The sequence below is a fragment of the Microcaecilia unicolor genome, chromosome 6 (genome assembly GCF_901765095.1).
Source record: "Microcaecilia unicolor chromosome 6, aMicUni1.1, whole genome shotgun sequence".
In the NCBI taxonomy this organism is placed as follows: Eukaryota; Metazoa; Chordata; class Amphibia; order Gymnophiona; family Siphonopidae; genus Microcaecilia; species Microcaecilia unicolor.
In genome coordinates, this window is record NC_044036.1 from 120021173 (window position 1) to 120042273 (window position 21101).

A 21101-nucleotide genomic window follows, 5' to 3' on the forward strand; every position below is an offset into this window, starting at 1 on the left:
CAGTTTCTCAATGTTATCATCATCATTAAGACAGCATCATCGTGGCACTAAAATTTGTCCTGAGCAACTAAAGAGCCATTCTACTGTTGCATTGCTGGGAAGTGCAGCATGCAACTTGATACAAGCGTTTGCCACTTTTAGAAATGCAAATTTCTAAACATTCCAGGTAATACTCAACCTCTTCCTTTGTTCCAGATTCAGCTACTGGGATGTTGTTCTTTACAATGGACAGAAGTCTTAACCATATCCTGGCTTTATATAATTGGAATTTGGACATCCATGCAATATGGACGTTTAAATGGCAGTTTTCAGATGTCCAAAACAAGAACAGAGCTTCTAAATAACCACCAGAAAATAAGCCATTATGAGTCAGACTGAGGTCCATCAAGCCCAGCATCCATTCTCCAACAGTGGTTAGTCTGGGTCACAAATACCCAGCTGATCACAAAAAGTATATCAAATTTTCATAGCACATTTTAAGGAATTTGCTGGTAAGATAGTTTCATAGAGTATCCTCTTATTTTAATGTTGTTTGAAAGGTTGAACAGCCATTCTCTGTTAAACCATTCCATTCCACTCTGATTGTATAAGCTTCTATTATACCCTCTCAGTTATTGCTTTTCTAAACTGAAGAGCCTTAACCTATTAAGCATTTAATAAGTGAAGTGTTCCATCCCTGTTATCATTTTCATCACCCTTCTATGAATCTTTTCTTGTTCCACACTATCCCTGAGATGAAGACAACAGAACTGAACACAAAGTACTCATTGCTACCCATCTCAGATTCACCAAAGTACAGCTAGATGGCCCAAAAGAATTCTAGAATAATGTACTCTGGACATATGAGTCAAAAATTGAGCTTTTTGATCACAATAACAAACATTTGTTTGGTGAAAACCAAACATTGCCTTCTAATATAAGAACCTCATCTCAACTGTCAAGCAAGATGGCACCATGAATTCTGTTTTGTATCGGAACATTCTACATTGCCATGCAACACATACTACAAGAATCCCACCAGTGAGACCTAAGCCTGCACCACTGGCCAATGCACTAAATCAATTGAGCTCAATTAACACCAGAGGGTTACATACTTGTCTGAAGTGTCTCACGGACTGGGTAACACTTGCTGCAGAAAGCAAGTGCATATATCTTTGTGTTATAACAACTGACATACTTAAAAAGGTACAGAGAGTTGGTGAAATATGGGTAATGCTTTGTGACCTAGTTGCTTTCATTTGCTAGCATTTACTTGTTTTTCTTGTATGTTTCTGAATAATGGCTTTTTCAATCTTATGCACTATTCAACTACCTACTTCCAAAAAAGACAATAACATTTGGTTATATACCTTATATGTCTGGTATTGCCCACTACTTTTTTACTCTCCCATAATAATGTTGACATATTCTTTCAGAGCCAGCCCCTTGTACCTACCTCCAGGGAAACATTACATGGGTGTAAATAGCGACCTCATGGAGGAGTAGTATCTGTTGAGCCTTGTCCAACAGGAAGGATCAGGATCCTGAAGCAAAGGTCAGCCACAGTAACATATGTGCGCCCCAGAAGAAAGAGAGCCCATACCACTTGTCATGCCATGGTTTGCATGAGGGTCACATTTGGCATCATGAACAGGATAATGCAGTCACTAGCTGGAGATGTATATGCTCCCATCAAGTCAAGAGAGTACCACAGTACTGGATTCCACTGTCTGTGGTAAGGTTTAATACATGAATCATGGAGCAGGAGGGAGAAATTGTCACTCATCAACAGAAAGAAAATGGACAGACTACACATGAGTCAGAGCATGTTCACAATATTACCTAGGGAGAAGAATATCCCTGACTAGAATATGCCATACTTCTATGAATTCCCTACCATGACATATGATCTGTTCAAGTAATAGTGTATTAGCCAAATGAAACAGCCTTGAAAATTCTGCAAGTGCCCCCTGAGGACCAGGCTGAGGTTGTGAAAGACTACTTGAAAGAACAAGTGAAAGACACAGTGAAGTAGAGCCATCGATTTGGTAGAAAAAGTTTTGATCTTTTGATAAAGTGTATGAAGACAAAGTTCTACTAAGTAGCCAGATTCAGGAGTTCAATGAGCCAGCAAGAATAGTCGGAACAGCTAGCAAGAATAATCAGAGATACTACCAGAGTCAGGAACATAGAAATCATGCTGACAGAACACTTTGCAACAATCGTTAGACAAAATGAACAGCTGGGTGAGTAAAAAAAAACCTAGAATGTTTCCAGAGATTCTGTATGGAGCCATTTCCTGGGCAGAAGAGAAAGAGATGCCCTCGATAATCAGAGAAATTGAATCCATGAGAATTCTGCAAATAAGCTGAGCCGAAGAACTGGTGACAGCTGCAGTGATAGAGGTGAATCTGTTAGCATTGACCATCCTAGAGTTGAGCAAAATCATAGAGTGAATGACGAAAAAGCAAAAAGAACTGTATCAGACTTGCAATTCCAGTAGGCCAGTAGAGAGCTTCAGTCAACCCAGATAAACTGAAGTTAATCCTCACCAAGTATCATACCTGCAAAGGCAACCTCCCCAAAATAATGAGATAGGAGAGCTAGTGTGTTACCTATGTGATGCACTGGGACATATTCCTCAGGAATGCCAGAGTGAAATAAGGTATTCTGTACGTAGTCAGAAAGAAAGTCTATAGGTAGACTCAGAACAAGCAGTTAGGCCAAAGGTCAAGGTACCAGAAAAGTACACAGCAGAACTGCAAAATCGATGCCATACTTGGACTCAGAATCAGATGCAGAGATATGATCACCCTACTGATAGCAAATTGGAAGAAAAGAGAGAAGAGACCATTGATAAGAGTCTAGTTTTGATGACAATGACTAGAGATGTTGATGCTTATGTTTATTTCCACACTTCCTATACTGCCCTTTTGTGAACACAACAGATATGTAATAGGAGTGGATTACAGTGCTACTGCCTCCTACTGGAGAACAGAGCACTGAGGAACGTGAAGTTGTGTAATGGAATATTATAGTTAACACTCTGAATTTATTACTTACATTTCTCTATGACCCAATCTAAATTCTATCACCTGAAATTATATTGACAAGCAACAGAGACAAGCCCAGAGTTAGAAAAATAAAGCTAATTATATTTACAAGCAAATAGAGCAACCTTAACTGAACAGCAATACTCAGCATGTCAGTAACAAATGCACAAGCAAGCTAACTCAGAGAAAAGCAACCAACACTTCATTTACCTCCCTGTTTACTAAGTTGCACTAGAAGTTTCCATGCAGCAAAGTGATTGGGCTGTGTCAGCATTAGCACAGGGCAGCCACTAATGCAGCTTAGTAAACAAGGGGGTTAACGTCATTAAATATTTGTCAAAGATAAAAGTGAATCAGAGGAAACACACACATCCTGGGCCACAATACAGGCCTTCTGCCTATTACCCAATAACTGATAGAGCTTGTATTTATACCTGATGAAAGCAAGCCTCTCCTTCCTTGGATGAAGGTGAGTCAGCAGGTGCTGGAGCTGGCAGGGTAGGATCTTTGGTGTTTCAGAAGCAGAGAAGTTCATGAGCTGAATGGGAGACATGAGACACTTTCCAGTCCAGTTATGATTGGGTTGTCAGATGATTTCTGGTCTCCAAGATGCTCTTTTTATCTTGATTTGTCAGAGGTGGTGTCCCCGAGGTTGTGATAAACAAAACAGTTCTGGCTCCAGAAGTTATGACTTGAAGAACCACAGGACTGTCCTTTTTATGTCATTCAGGAGGGTTTTCTCCGAACCCCAGATTCTGCAAATGCTGGGTCAAATTGTTCAGGAGTCATTGTTCCAAAACAATAAGTACATGTTACCATGACTGCCCATCTATTACATCAGTCAAGTGGGCTAGGGGACTTTCCTGCTGATATTGCAAACCTTGGCAAATACTGACAAAGTTCATGCTGAATTAAGGCATCTTCTGAGTTATAAATTGCAAGAGATATAACAGCAAGATTTATTAAGCTATAAGCAGGGGCCCTACCCTTACAGGCAGTTTATAGTAGCATACCAAAAACTGTAAAAAGCAAAATAATATATGTTTCATCAGCAAAGCAGGAAAATAAGAGAGAAAAAAATAGCAAACTAAGTAAAGAGTTAGGGCCAATAAATAGAAAAGAATTAAGTAGACCCATGTACCAGATCTTGACCCTCCATCAACATTCATTGTCAAGGCAAAAGGCCCCAGAAAAGTAGTGAACCTTTAAGTTAGTTTTGAACCTTTGAATATATATTTCTAATTGTTAATACTTGGGTAGAGCATTCCACAAGAGATGGGCAAGTATAAAGAAGGCTGAGTCTCTTGTACGATCAAAAAATTGCTAGCTGTTTGTCTTCTTGAGAACATAAGACCCTAACAGAAACATAAGGAATAAAGGTATTGGATAAACACAGCAATTGGTCACTCCTCAGAATCTTAAAGATTAAGATAAAAACTTTGAACTTTGTGCTGAAAACAACCAGCTGCCAATGGCTTTCCAGAACAGAAGGATCAAATGAGCAAATGTTTTGTGCAATGGAGAAACCTGGGCATAGTAATTTGTACAGTTTGTAAGACCAGAATTGAGACCAGATGCACTGTGGACACCGAGTCTGATGTGCACTATCATAGTTAAGTCACTACTACAAGTGACTGAGAGTCTACAGGACACCATATGGGCAAACTGTCCCGTCCGTGGCCGTGACAACCCTCAGACTTACCCTGTTTCTGGGAGTCAGTGTCTGTGCTGGCTTCTGCTTGTCTCTGTGTCTGTGTCTGTCTTAGGTTCTCTCTGGCTCTGTGTGCTGATTGCCCTACTGAACCTCACCTGTGTGGGCTATGCCTCCTCCTCTTTGCCAGTATCCAAGATGGCTCCCGCTGTTCCTTCCTATGGGCTGACTGCTCTGTGTGTCAAGCCTCTGTTTGGTTGCAAGGTGATTGCTGCAGCTGTGGCTCTGGTGTTGAAGGGCTTTATTAATCACTTGGAGACTACAGTCCTGGCCTTTGCATCTCATCTAAAGGTCCTGGTGTATAGAGTGCTCTGTACACAGTTTCAGTGTTTGCTCTGTGTGAGTTTCTATGTTTGTTAGACTAGCTAGCTTAGGCACCGTCTGGCTTGTAGCCTGTGTATAGCTTTGCTAGTGTTCTATGTTTGTTTAGACTAGCTAGCTTAGGCACCGTCTGGCTTGTAGCCTGTGCATAGCTCTGCTAGTTCTCTGTGTGTGTTTCCAGTGCATGACTAGTTAGCTTAGGCACCGTCTGGCTTGTAGCCTGTGCATAGCTCTGCTAGTTCTCTGTGTTTGTTCCTAGTGTTAGACTAGCCGCCCTTGCTAGCCACTATCCCAAGACTGTGATTGTTCCTAGTGTAGACTAGCCAGCTTAGGCACCGTCTGGCTTGTAGCCTGTGCATAGCTCTGCTAGTTCTCTGTGTTTGTTCCTAGTGATAGACTAGCCAGCTTAGGCACCGTCTGGCTTGTTGCCTGTGCATAGCTCTGCTAGTTCTCTGTGTTTGTTCCTAGTGATAGACTAGCCAGCTTAGGCACCGTGTGGCTTGTAGCCTGTGTATAGCTTTGCTAGTTCCCTGGGTTTGTTCCTAATACTTGACTAGCCAGCTTAGGCACCGTGTGGCTTGTAGCCTGTGTAAAGCTTTGCTAGTGTTCTGTGTTGTTTCCAGTGCATGACTTGTTAGCTTGGGCACAGCTTAGTTGTTAGCTGGTGTATAGCCTTCCAAGTCTCCTGAGTTTGCTCTGTGTATGTTCCTGTGTATGACTGGTTTGCCTGGGTATAGCGTTCCTATTAGCCTGGGTACAGTTTACTAGTCATTGTGTTGAATCCTGCCGACTGCCAGAACCCGGACAGTCCCTGCTTGTCTGCCTTGCCTTCGCCTAGGTGCCAGGGGGCACTCCTGGATCTTCATTCCTGCTGTTCCTGTAAGTCCTACCAGCTGCCAGAACCTGAGGGCTCAACCCTCGGGGAAAGGCAGTCAAGTGTAGGTGAAGCCTAGGTCCAGGATGTTCCAGTTCCGCGGGTTCCGCTCCAGTGTGTTCCAGTCCAGCGGGTTTCACTCCTGTATGTTCCAGTCCAGTGGGGCCACTCCAGTGTGTCCAGTCCAGCGGGCCCCACTCCAGTGCGCACCCGTCCGGTGCGTTCCAGTTCCGAGTATTCCTGTGTAGAACTCCAGTCCAGGGTTCCGGTCCAGTGTTGTCTCCTCTCCACCTGGAAGGTGATCTTGCCTGCCACTGCCGCTCCACGGTAGTGGCCTATGGACTCACAAACCCCGTGCTCCCGAGGAAGAAGCCTGAAAGTATGCCAAGGTCCTCGAGAGCGCGGCAAGCGCGAGAGACGCGACACAAACTAACCACATCCAATGAAACCACATTGCCAGTACTGAGATGTATGGAAGCTGACATGCAATGTATGGCACAAGTAGTATCTGACAGGTTCATCCATAATAAAAAAAAATGCCCCAAGAATAGATGTCAGAAGAAAGGATTCCTGGTATCAGCAGAATAAACATCTTATAAGCACGTAGAAAGCCTCTTTGAAAACTTCTCAGAACTTTCTGCAGATTCTAATAAGGCACGGACATGAAAAAACTTGGCTGATATCAAGGAACCGGTACATTGAGGGACCGGTACATTGATGTTTTCACACTTGGATATTCGCTTCTAGCCTCCACTTTTTGTGGGTTTGGACATCTGCAGTGACATTTGCCCTCATTAAGAAACATCTCCGTGGTTGGTGGAATGGTCCAATCTCATATATATCTGCTACAACGTTTACAAAGCCGTTGTAGCTACAACGGAACATTGGATATGAGATCATATGCAAGTTTTCATTTATAGAACTAGCATCCATTATGAAACCAATGACTGACTATTCGGTATCAGACTAAAATTTGTTTATGATTAGATGTATTTGTCTTGAGAGAGATACCGATTGCTATACACTGTGTTTATGTATATGGATGGAAGGCAGTAGCGTGTGAATGTCCAAGTAGGATAACCCAATGGTGTGTGAATGATTGATATTTATTGTTAATAAAGCAAAAGATTTTTCATAAGTTTCAGTGTTTGCTCTGTGTGAGTTTCTATGTTTGTTAGACTAGCTAGCTTAGGCACCGTCTGGCTTGTAGCCTGTGTATAGCTTTGCTAGTGTTCTATGTTTGTTTAGACTAGCTAGCTTAGGCACCGTCTGGCTTGTAGCCTGTGCATAGCTCTGCTAGTTCTCTGTGTGTGTTTCCAGTGCATGACTAGTTAGCTTAGGCACCGTCTGGCTTGTAGCCTGTGCATAGCTTTGCTAGTGCTCTGTGTTTGTTTAGACTAGCCAGCTTAGGCACCGTCTGGCTTGTAGCCTGTGCATAGCTCTGCTAGTTCTCTGTGTTTGTTCCTAGTGTTAGACTAGCCGCCCTTGCTAGCCACTATCCCGAGTCTGTATTTGTTCCTAGTGTTAGACTAGCCGCCCTTGCTAGCCACTATCCCAAGACTGTGATTGTTCCTAGTGTAGACTAGCCAGCTTAGGCACCGTCTGGCTTGTAGCCTGTGCATAGCTCTGCTAGTTCTCTGTGTTTGTTCCTAGTGATAGACTACGTCTTGCAAGGTTCCGCGTTAGGAGTTACGGATCAAGAAAGGGATCTGGGTGTCGTCGTCGATGATACGCTGAAACCTTCTGCTCAGTGTGCTGCTGCGGCTAGGAAAGCGAATAGAATGTTGGGTGTTATTAGGAAGGGTATGGAGTCCAGGTGTGCGGATGTTATAATGCCGTTGTATCGCTCCATGGTGCGACCGCACCTGGAGTATTGTGTTCAGTACTGGTCTCCGTATCTCAAAAAAGATATAGTAGAATTGGAAAAGGTACAGCGAAGGGCGACGAAAATGATAGTGGGGATGGGACGACTTTCCTATGAAGAGAGGCTGAGAAGGCTAGGGCTTTTCAGCTTGGAGAAGAGACGGCTGAGGGGAGATATGATAGAAGTGTATAAAATAATGAGTGGAATGGATCGGGTGGATGTGAAGCGACTGTTCACGCTATCCAAAAATACTAGGACTAGAGGGCATGAGTTGAAGCTACAGTGTGGTAAATTTAAAACGAATCGGAGAAAATTTTTCTTCACCCAACGTGTAATTAGACTCTGGAATTCATTACCGGAGAACGTGGTACGGGCGGTTAGCTTGACGGAGTTTAAAAAGGGGTTAGATAGATTCCTAAAGGACAAGTCCATAGACCGCTATTAAATGGACTTGGAAAAATTCCGCATTTTTAGGTATAACTTGTCTGGAATGTTTTTACGTTTGGGGAGCGTGCCAGGTGCCCTTGACCTGGATTGGCCACTGTCGGTGACAGGATGCTGGGCTAGATGGACCTTTGGTCTTTCCCAGTATGGCACTACTTATGTACTTATGTACTTATGGAGTCTTTAGTGGATATATGATATCAATCAGTACCAGAAGTATAAAAGAGCTCCAGAGAAACTGAAATAAGTGAAAATGGTTGGCAATAAGAGTCCAATGATACTTCCTTTAACAGAGCAGGTGGTTGAAGGTAAATGCCTCGGAGTATAGAAGATCCTGTCCAGTGGTACAGCCTCTACAGAGACAACCTTGTTGCTGAAGAAGCTGCTGGTGGCATATGTTCCCAAGCAATCCCAGAAAGGGAAGGTCTTCTGAGTAAAGTGGTGAAAGGTAAAGGTAAAGCTACGTGTACCCTCCTAGAGTCGGGGGCAGAAAATGCCTCCTGCACATTTATACCAAGGAGGTATCTGAACGTCTCTATTATATCTCCCTTCTGATGCCTTTCTTCTAAAGTAAACATTTGAGATCTTTAAGTTTGTCCCATATGTTTTATGATGCAGACCACTGACCATTTTAGTAGCTGCCCTCTGGACCGATTCCATCCTGTTTATATTCTTTTCAATGTGTGGTCTCCAGAACTGTGCATAGTACTCCAATCATATCCAACTGTTTTAGTTTATGACGTGTTTTGGATTGCCAGTATTTACTTCATTACTATGCTTTCTTGTTCACATACAAACTGTAACAATATGAGTTCTGCAGCACAAATCATCCTTGTTTGATGATATCTATATTTTTTCACATTTCAACAAGCATCACAATTACTCACACTGAACCAGGCTCTCTTCCTGTCATTCTTCTTGCCTTTCATTTTTGGCAGGAGGTCAGTCTGGAGGGATGGCAGGAGTTCTTCCATCACTAGATTGCTTAAGATCTGAAAGACACAATTTGTAAACAGGCACTATTTCACCTAATAACATCTGAAAAATAAGAAGTGTTCTGGTCTTGACGTTCATAATTATAGAAACAGGACATGTGCCAGGCCTAAACTGATCACCACACCAATCTAGGCCTAGTTACTGCTCCTACCAACAGCAGAACCTATACAACCCATATTATTTTCAATACTGTAGCTCACTATATTGCACATAGAGGATAATTTTGTATAGGGCATTTTAGAAAAGGCTCAGTGAACATGGAGCCTTTTAGGTCTAAATTCTATAAATGGTGCTTAAAGAAATGGGCATACGCCCAAGTAGGGACATGGATTTTTATGACACGATTCCATAGAGGGCACCATCTGTTTCATGCCCTTTATTGAATAAAATCATAGAAACCTGCGCCTAACTGGAGCGTTGCACCTAATTCCCACGCTGATTGTGTGCCACTATTTTCCTCGATGATGTAAATGTGCTGATGTCAGTGTGTAATGCATTATGGTCATGCATATGGGAACAGTGTGCAAAATGGGAACCACCAGAAGACAACCTAATTTTAGTGATCAGGACACCCTCCTTCTGGCCAGGCTGATAATGGCCAAAGAAAAGAAATTATTCATCATCCCAGAGTGCAGGAAGAGAAGCTATCTGAAATACAGGAGGACCTGGCAGAGGTCAACCACCTCCTACAATAAAGCTCCTGATTTCATCAGTCAGTTGTGACCACAGCACTATTTACATACCAATTATGTACCTGTAGTAATCAAGGGTGAAATGAACAGCTGAAGATACCAGTGGTGGGTTTTGAACTAGCCTGAGTATCAAGCCAACTGTTCTAACCACTTGGCTACCTCCTCCACTCCTGCACAATGTGCCAGGTGTCCTGGAAATAAGAACACTGAAGCCCCCACAACAGCCTCTTCCTCCATGCCATAAGGCAAATATAGAGACATCAGCATGGCAACATATACAGCGGTACATGGAAAGTGAAGGCAGGAGGAGTAATCTAACGCGGTTATATCAATACTACGTGGTACTAAGCCACGTAGACTACTGCAATGGAATTTATGCGAGATGCAAAGAACAAACCTTAAAGAAACTCCAGACCACTCAAAACACAGCAGCTAAGCTTATATTTGGAAAAACGCGATTTGAAAGCGCAAAACCCCTCCGTGAAAAACTACACTGGCTCCCAATCAAAGAACGCATTGCCTTCAAAATCTGCACCCTGGTTCACAAAATTATCTACGGTGAAGCCCCGGGATACGTGACAGACTTGATCGACTTACCAACTAAAAACACATCAGAATCAACACGAACATATCTAAATCTGCACTGCCCAAGCTGCAAAGGACGTAAATATAAATCAACTTACGCATCCAGCTTTTCCTACATAAGCACACAACTGTGGAACACATTACCAAAAGCCTTGAAAATGACGTATGACCACCTAAACTTCCAGAAATCACTAAAAACCAACCTGTTCAAAAAGGCATACCTCTCCGATCCAATTTAAATGCCTGATCCCTGCAACACAACAAAACTAAAGTACATAATGGACATAACTCAACTCTTCCGTTGTACGATTCCCTAATGTGGCTACGCCACATGAACTTTATCTTACCACATCACCACCTTATATTTGTTCTCACCGGAGTCTGCAAATGCCTCTTCGGTACTATGTAAGCCACATTGAGCATACAAATAGGTGGGAAATGTGGGATACAAATGTAACAAATACATACATAAATAAATACATAAATAAATAAATAAAATAAATACCCACTGTGAATAGCTAGGTAGTATTGTGAAACATCTGCCATGTACCTGCCATTCAACCTCCCTCTTTCTCTCCCTTCCCATCGCTTGTCTCCAGACAGACTGAGGAAACCTTTTAGGCACAAGCCAAATAAGGTAACTCCTCCATGCAGTGTCTTAGTTTGCAGCTGCCATCTTGAAGAACTGCCCCTGGTTAAACCCTTTGAATACTGACCTCATGGGGAGAAATCTATAAAAGGTGCTAAGATAGTATTCTATAACAGCAACTGGGTGCCCAGATTCCACTATAGAATAGCGCATGAGGTGGCATGTGCATGCCAACATTCAAGCGCTATCACTTGTGCCATGTAAAAGGCAGGTGTAAATGTTTGCAGCCAATTGTTGGCATTTACATGTGCAACTTACAAAATTCTATAAGTTTCGCTGTGAGTGTATGACCCTACACAGCCCACCCATGCCCTGCCCACATGCATGCTCCCTGTGCATTTGTCTACTAAGGCACTCAAGCGCTACCTTATAAAATAGCTCCGAGTTGCAGTTAAGCATGTAACTTGCTTACCCCATTTTGGCGCCAAAAGTTATGTAATCGGACTATAAGGCGTGGGCCCAGCACAACATCATATGGCCCAAAAAAACTCCACACTCAGTTGAATGTCCAAAAAATCAAAGGTGGACAAATCCCTGTATCCAGAGTAGTGAGATCACAGAGTGACTCTATATCACGGAATATATCTATGTTTTCTGCTTTACAATTTAGTGCTCTGATGATGCTACCGATTACTTATCTTAACTCCAAACAAAATGGTGTTGCACTCTCAGTCTGTAGCTTCAGTCGTAACCCTTTTTGGGAGTCCCCATTTCGCTATTGCTGCTTCATGGGTTTGACTCGCTTGTAAAGTCTTAATTCCAATAATCTCGTCTGCTGCCGTTACAAGACATCTACATACTTCTGTGTCTCGTTTGCTGCACTCCGAAGATGAGCCTCGTCTTTGGAGTGCAGCAAATGAACTTGTCCAAACCTTTTTTTAACCCAGATCCACTAACCGCTGTTACCACATCCTCCGGCAGCGAGTTCTAGAGCTTTACTAATTTTTAAGTGAAAAAATATTCCCTCCTATTTGTTTTACAAGTATTTCCATGTAATTTCATTGATTGTCCCTGGTCTATGTACTATGTGAAAAGTATTAGGCAGAAAATCACTCTGACTGGCCTGATAAAGAGTATGGTGTGGAGCCATACAGTTATCTGAATGCTGGCAATTTTCAGCCTTTCCTCAAATGGAAGAAGTTCCAATCCCTTTAACATTTTGGTCGCTCTTCTTTGAACCTTTGAGATACGGCAACCAGAATTGAACGCAATACTCAAGATGAGGTCGCACCATGGTGCGATACAGAGGCATTATAATATTCTTGGCCTTATTTTTCATCCCTTTCCTAACAATTCCTAGCATCCAGTTTGTATTTTGGCTACTGTCGCACACTGGCAGAAGATTTCAGCATATTGTCTACAAGGACACCTAGGTCTTTTTCTTGAGTGCTCACTCCTAAGGTGGACCCCAACATCCATATGCCATGATTTATCCAAATGCCATGATTGACTGGCAAAAGTACATATGAGAATGGAGCAGATATAGCATCGTTCACAAAAGAGAGCGTGTATGAACAATTTGAAAATCTAAAGGTGGACAAAGCCATGGGACCAGACGGGATCCATCCCAGGATATTGAGGGAGCTCAGAGAGGTTCTGGCGGGTCCTCTTCAAGATTTGTTTAACAAATCCTTGGGAGACAGGAGAGATTCCATGGGATTGAACAGCGGATGTGGTCCCTCTTCACAAAAGTGGTATTAGGGAAGAAGCTGGAAACTACAGGCCGGTAAGCCTCACTTTGGTTATTGGAAAAGTAATGAAAGTGATGCTGAAGGAAAGGATGGTGAATTTCTTGGAAGCCAATAAGTTGCAAGATCTGAGACAACATGGTTTTACCAAAGGTAGATCATGCCAAATGAATCTCATTGAATTCTTTGACTGGGTGACCAGAGAACTGAATCAAGGACGTGCTATAGGTGTAATCTATTTAGATTTCAGCAAAGCTTTTGACACAGTTCCCCACAGGAGGCTCTTGAATAAACTTGACAGGCTGAAGATAGGACCCAACTTGGTAAACTGGATTAGGAACTAGTTGACAGACACCAGAGGATGGTGGTTAATGGAATTCACTCAGATGAGGGAAAGGTGAGTAGTGGAGTGCCTCAGGGATCGGTGCTGGTGCTGGGATAGTGGAGCTATATGTTCATCAGCCAAAGTGTTTGAATATCAGCATCTATAATTTGGGGGGGGGGGGGGTTCTTCATGAATAGGCTTGGGCAAAATTGTTTTTCCATAAAGAGTAAGATTTTTTTTTCTGGCATAGCTTGGTCTTACAGGACTGTGCTTTCTTTCCTCTCCACTGAATGGTCATTACAGAAAGCCAGAACCACCATAAGCCAAGTGGTCTTTCTGATCTGTAACGCTGGGAAGAATGCTTAAACATATTTTGGAAAGACTGTCTCTCTGTCAGACACAAAGAGCTTCTAATGAAATGTTTTAATTACCCCTTTCTATACCTCCGGACAGCCCATTCCCATGGGGATGAAGTGTGGGTCTCAGAGGACCGCACTTTGACACAGAGGCGGAGAGAGGGAGTCAGAAGGCTCATTTTAAATCTAAGACCCAGGACCTCGGCTGTCTGAGTTTTAGTATCTATGTGTATTTTGGGCCACATATTTTCCTACCTGAGGTGTAAGAATATTACAGGAAACAGATAGATAATTTAAGAAATTGAGGCACAGACTAGAAAAGGTAGTGATAGAGATAGTCGTTATTCTCACCAATTGGAACTTCAAGCTGGTACACACATCAGTCAGATTCTCTGTTCAACCGACCATAGCTCTGCCCTCTGGGTAGCGTTGGGGAAAACTCCAAATTCTACCCAGATTTGCATTTCTTTTATAGTCTTTTCTGTCCATTCAATTCAACGGAGAGACACTTTTTTTTTCATCTGTGAATCATACTTAACCGCAGGTCAGGTGCCCACCTTCCTCCTCCTTTCCCCCCCCCCCCCCCCTTTATGATATTTCTTAATAACGGCCGTTTCCTGACTTGTAAACATCTTTTCTAATATAGAGAGAACAGTATTCAGATCTTGTGATCCTGGATGCCATCTTTTCAAAGACAGACTCCATTTTCTGAACCAAACTTCTTACAATTTTTGCCATCAATCCCTTCATCTTGGTTCTTACACTGAAGATAGGACCCAACGTGGTAAACTGGATTAGGAACTAGTTGACAGACACCAGAGGATGGTGGTTAATGGAATTCACTCAGATGAGGGAAAGGTGAGTAGTGGAGTGCCTCAGGGATCGGTGCTGGGATAGTGGAGCTATATGTTCATCAGCCAAAGTGTTTGAATATCAGCATCTATAATTTTTTTTTGGGGGGGGGGGGGGGTTCTTTCATGAATAGGCTTGGGCAAAATTGTTTTCCCATAAAAAGTAAGATTTTTTTTTTTCTGGCATAGCTTGCTCTTACAGGACTGTGCTTTCTTTCCTCTCCACTGAATGGTCATTACAGAAAGCCAGAACCACCATAAGCCAAGTGGTCTTTCTGATCTGTAACGCTGGGAAGAATGCTTAAACATATTTTGGAAAGACTGTCTCTCTGTCAGACACAAAGAGCTTCTAATGAAAAAAAAAATTGGCAAGTCGGGCAGAAATTAAATGGAAACAGACTAAATATTTGAGCAGGAATTCTTTTTTTTAAACATTATTCTTCAAACCAAAGGAAATGCTAAATATCTGTAAAGAAATCCAGGGTGGAACTGTCTGGTGCTTCACACTTCATGCAGAATCAAGCTTAAGAACATAAGAATAGACATACTGGGTCAGAACAGTGGTCCATCTAATCCACTATCCTGCTTCCAACAGTGGCCAATCCCTTTATCACTGGCATCCAGAGCCATTGCTTCACATAGTCCAATAGATAAGCTGACCCTACATACATGTGTGTGTACTTTTCTATGTAAGCACAATTGGCTGGCTGATTTTACTTGCAGGACATTTGTCAGTGAGGACTTTTGCATGTATCTCTACATGCAAATCAGAGGGCAATTTTATAAAAGGATATTTTTGTGGCTAACACACTAGTTTATCCATAGAAATACCCTTTAAAAATTACCCTCAAGGGGACTGTTTTAAAAAAACATTTTATCCAGTTAGTTTTGGAAGTTACACAGGTAAAACCTATGCCTTTGAAAATGTCTCCTAGTGACTGGATAAATCTGTCTAGCCAGATTCACAAGTTGTACATATTCAGCTGGTTAGTAAAGGGGTTGCTCTCAAGGCTTTCCCAGGAAAGGCTATCAGACAACATGGATTTTCAGCACTAACCAATTAAAAATTTCTAGAGAACTCTGGTCACAACTTTGAAATTTACAAAAATGTTCAACCACTAACCTCTCCATTTAGTAGAGACTGAAAAATCATTTTAAAGATAATCGAGCTAATGATCTGGTTATCATTAGTACTGAGATGCTTACTAAAAACTGACCCATAAGTCACATTTTCCAGTTTATAGAAGTTAAAATTGTTTGAAAAAAAATTATTAAGAACTACTAGAGATGGTGTTACATCTTTGGAAATCAGGGAAGAAGTAACTAACTTGCTAGTCTCACTCACACACAAGGAGTGACACGGGCTGCACATACTGCAGCAGGGCATGTTTATCCACTCCTATCCTAGCTGAGATAATATTCAACCATCTCTCTAACCTCATGTGCAACTTTCTTTAAATAAGTCACCTTATTTTCTAACTCCTCTTACCTATCTATATATTCCATCCTTGCTTATACCCTACACTGTAACCACTCAAGATCCCAGTCCACAGCTTAATTAGAATTCTTGTCTTTTTCCAGGGCACTCTTCAGAGAATTGGAGTATGAAAAAATAACTGAAATGTCTGCGACAAAGAATCTGGGTTGGAGAACAGTGACAGCTGCAAGACCACAAGGGATCATTCACTTAGTCTCTCCAATAAAATCCCCACATGCTGAATGCTTGTTCCAAACCAGAAATACAATTTATAGAAGGAAAAAAAAATCAGCAGAACAGTACAAAGAGTCCACAGCAAAGAAGAAATAGTTTGTAGCTTTATGCAGTCCAAATTTTTACAAAAAATATATAGTCAACGGTAAAAACATAAGAACTGCCAAACTAAGTATCCTATTTCCAACAATGGCCAACCTAGATAGATTTCATGCTGCCTACCCCCCAGGGAGTGGCTTTCCTCAAGTCTACCTTGTTAATAACAGTTTATGGGCTTTTCCTCCAAGAACTTGTCCAAAACCTTTTTTAAAACCAGGTGTGCTAACCACATCTTCAGGCTACAAAAGCCAGAGCATAATTGTGTATTGAGTGAAAAAAAATTCCTATTTGTTTTAAAGGTGTTAGGTCTTTGTATTTTTTGAAAGAGTAAACAAACAGACTGTGTTTATTCCTTAACTCAGCATTCTATAGACTGCTATTATATTTCCCCTCAGCTATATCTTATCCAATTCCAAGAGCCATAACTTCTTCAGCTTTATATCAAATCCACAAAAAATCCCTTTTCAAGCTTCTTTAGTAGATGTAGGAAAAGTTATAACTCCCCAAGGATTACCTTCCAGGCCTCTATCCCTCTTCTTGGAAGGAGAAAGAAAATGGGACTTGATATACTGCCTTTCTGTGGTTTTTACAACTACATTCAAAGTAGTTTACATTGTATGTACAAATACTTATTGGTACCTGAGGCAATGGAGGGTTAAGTGACTTGCCCAGAGTCACAAGGCGCTGCAGTGGGAATCAAATCCAGTTCCCTAGGATCAAAGTCCACTGTATTAACCACTAGGCTACTCCTCCACTTCCTGGATTGTCTTTTCCTACAGAAATAATTGCTAGCACATAACATGTCTGGTGTTCATAGTCTCCAAACAGACCAATGAGTCTTGGGGTCTTGGCATACTTGACTTCCAGACCACATAGAACAGTGCAGTCCCTCCTTAGAACTCCTCCAATCTTTTTCAGCAGTGTGGACATGAACAGCTCACCTCCACAACAGGAACCTAAAGGCCTATGGCTGCCTCTCAGCTTTCTGAAGCCTTAAAAAAATGAAGTCTGATACTGTCTTCTCAGTTTCTGTGAATCACCTTTTATACGCTGCATCCATCCTTGGGAACAGGATGCTACATCACTCATCCTTAAACCACAAAGCTGGGGACCTCCCCTCTCCATAAAGTTCTCCATTATAACAAATTAATACTAAATCCCTTAGTGAGACCCTTGGGTATGAAGCATTGTGGTGCAATTGGTAGGTCCCTTGCTTACTGCACCCACAACCTGAGTTCAAATCCTGGTTGTTAATTTTATCCACATGATCATTTTCATTTGCTGTATTGGAAGTGAATAGGTACGTTCCTCTTTGCATGTATATTTATATCATTTTTATGGATAAATGTGTTTTGATATATATATGTTTTTATTTATGTGTGTTACATATGAGATTTATATGTTGCTCAATGATTGTATTTATGTTTATTTATAGACCCCTGACGCAGGCCTTTACGGCCGAAACACGATTCGTGTCAGGTCGTTGTTTTAATGATTTGAAATAAAGAACTTGTTTAAGGATACACCACTTGTGAGAGGACTTTTTTGGATCCACTGTTTCCTTTGCTTCGTTGTTTTTCTGTGGAGAGAACACCTTCTGTGTGTGTGTGTGTTGCCTTGCTTACTGCACCCACAACCTGAGTTCAAATCCTCCACTGAGATTTCTGTCAAATAGCCAGCTCAACCATTCATCCACTTTTGGTCAGTAAATGACTGATGACTCCCAGATCTACTTCTCTACCCCCGAAATCTCAGCCAGCATCCAGACCAAAGTATCAGCCTACCTATCTGATATCGCTGCCTAGATGTCTCAACGTCATCTGAAACTTAACATGGCCAAAACCGAGCTTCTCATCTTTCCCCCTAAACCCACATCTCCTCTCCCCCCTTTCTCTATTTCGGTGGATGGCCCTCTCATTCTCCCTGTCTCATCAGCTCGTAACCTTGGGGTCATCTTTGACTCCTCTCTCTCCTTCTCTACTCACATTCAGCAGATTGCCAAAACCTGTCATTTCTTTCTCTATAACATCAGCAAAATCCATCCCTTCCTGTCTGAGCACTCTACCAGAACCCTTATCCACACTCTTATCACCTCTCGCCTAGATTATTGCAGCCTGCTTCTCACCGGCCTCCCACTTAGCCATCTCTCTCCTCTTCAATCAGTCCAAAACTGTGCTGCGCGACTCATTTTCCGCCAGAGTCGCTATGCTCACATTAGCCCTCTCCTCAAGTCACTTCACTGGGGAGGCTAAAGGGGGCGGGGTTAGGGGTGGGGCCAGGGGTGGAGCTTAAATCCATAATTGTCTGATAACACGCAGAAAAAAAAAATATATAAAAGTCACAATTAATACCTTTTATTAAATTTTGATATTAGATATGTATCATATGTCAAAGAATAAAGTGGTTGCTCAAAGCATATTCTAACCACAATCGCTCAACTGCAAAACACTATGCACAACTTTGTCCAAAAACACACTCAGAACCTTACTGTACCATAAATATTACACTGGGCAGACCTAATACACCAATATACCACCCATACGGAAAATGCAGACTGTCAACAATATGAAACAAGGGACCATATCACCACAATTCTCATGTAGAGCCACAAAACACCCTAATTCATGTTTAATGTGGGATAAAATGCCATAAATAAGTACATAAATATAAACTTTTAATGTTGAGCACCTGATTCTCAAAGTGGACATATTCCAAACATTATAATGAAAATAAAATGATCTTTTCTACCTTTGTTGTCTGGTGACTTTTTCTGATCATGCTGGCCCAGTATGATTCTGCTGCTATCTGTCCTCAGTGCAGGTCAGGAAGTCATCCTCGTTAAATATCTCCCTGGCAACCCAGGACACCTCCAGCCAACCTCCCCCCCCCCCCCCCCCCCCTGCTTTCCCAGCAGTAAGGTAAACAAACCATAAACCAATTTCTACAACTGCTAGAGGACTTTCACAGCAGCTCCTGCTGTGAGGATGGAGGTAAATCAACAATTTAATCCCCTCAGAGCAGCTGGACTCCACAGCTGATCTATTCTGCTGCAGCAGGGGGGAGGCTTAGCCTCTCCAAGCCTCTTATACTGGGCACCTATGGTAGTAGTAGTAGTAGTAGTAGTAGTAGTAGTAGTAGTAGTAGTAAATGAGTAGGTAGCCTTAACAAGGGGTAAAGATAACTAGAGAAGGCCTTGGCAAAGCACTTCACTAACAGTCTGCCAAGAAACCATCAAACAAGGGTCAGCACCCATATTTAGTTCACAACTTAGGGAACTAATTATTAAGGATAAGATTTACAGGTTCTCTGCCTCTTGAATCTCAAGTCAATATACTAGTTAAAATATCTTTCCTCATGCTAAAAAAAATTAAGGAGAATCTGCCATCTGTTAGACACTCTGACTTTCCATTTAGTGGTCCAGAGCTTATTATTGTCTGTGCTTGACTATAGTTATATTATTCACAGGGGGAGCAGGAATAGCAGGAAGGCTACAGTTCCCACTCAGTACCAGCCATACCTGTGTGGAGACTCCTTCAGGGACCACTTCCTCACCTTACCAGCCATTAGGATCCGGACTTGCACTCTATGGCGCCCCTAGTGGTGACCAACAGGAAGGCGGTGAACCTAAAAATTAATGAAGATGGACATGTCCACTTTACCTGAATTTCATTACCGGTCATCATCTCCCAGGAGCCATAGTGACCCTTTTCCTGCCGAAAGAATTGGACAGCTTCTGAGAATGCCTGGACTTCACATGTCATCATCTTGAAAAAGTCTTAAAGGAAACAGGGACAAATTTTAAGTTCTATAGAGAAAATAATGGACATGTTTACTACTGTAGTTTAATCACCTGGATCAACAACCAAGTTGTAGGTGATACATTAAATTAATCCAATAATAAGTTAGCTTTGACAAGCTTTCAAGAGTTATCATTTCTTCAGAGGATAACTCTCGAACTCTTGTCAAAGACATATTCAGTTAGAAATTGCAGCTAGACTGAAAACACGGAGAAAAACGAAACAGTGAGAAAATCAAATGCACTTGAAGAAACATAGAAACATGATGGCAGAAAAGGGCCATTTGGCCCATTCAGTCTGCCCATCCACAGTAACCACTAACTCCTCCTTTTCCTAGGAGATCCCACATGTCTGTCCCACACCTTCTTAAACTCTGGCACAGTCTTCTCCACGACCTCCACCGGGAGGCCATTTCATGCAACCACCACCCTTTCCATGAAACAGTTATTTCCTCAGATTCGTCCTAAGCCTATTTCCTCTTAACTTCATCTTATGCCCTCTCATTCCAGAGGTTTCCTTCATTTGTAAAAGTCTCACCTCCTGTGCATTAATGCCACTGGGGTATTTAAATGCCTTATTTCACTAAGCAAAACAAAATAAACTAAATAAAGTCTCCTTGGTTCTTCAAGTGCGTTTGATTGCCTCACTGCTTCGTTGTTCTTGGTCTTTCTCCGTGGGGACCTTATCCTTCTCCAGCATTTCATCAGACTGAAAACATGGACATTTATGCATAGTAATATAGTAACATAGTAAGTGACAGCAGATAAATACTTGAAGGGTCCATCTAGTCTGCTGCACACAGTCACATTCATAATCAGTTCAAGATTAAATCAACAATGAACATGATATTATATATTTGATCATGGTCTTTCTTTGGTATTTCTTGAGCATAGACCAAAGAAGTCCGCCCAGCTTAGTCCTTAAGTTCCAACTACTGGAGTTGCCATCAAAGCCCACTCCAGCCTTTCCAAATCGCTCTTGTAATTTGCAGGACACAGACCACAAAAGTCTGCCCAGCACTGTCCTCACGTTCCAAATTACTGGAGTTTCCATTGATGCTCTCTCCAGCCCATCCTACAACCAGATTGCTATATGAGGGATTCAGA

At 42.0% G+C, this 21101-nt stretch overlaps 1 protein-coding gene across 1 annotated transcript in view; it reads right to left on the bottom strand.

The window, feature by feature from the left end:
- NIBAN1 (niban apoptosis regulator 1) overlaps positions 1-21101 on the bottom strand; it is a 234590-nt gene that overhangs the window by 24981 nt on the left and 188508 nt on the right. Inside the window, exons 6-7 of the mRNA XM_030205896.1 lie at positions 19858-19973; positions 9134-9238 (exon numbers count right to left, since the gene is read on the bottom strand). Of these exons, the coding sequence (XP_030061756.1) occupies positions 9134-9238; positions 19858-19973 (221 nt within the window). The remainder of the gene's footprint in view (positions 1-9133; positions 9239-19857; positions 19974-21101) is intronic.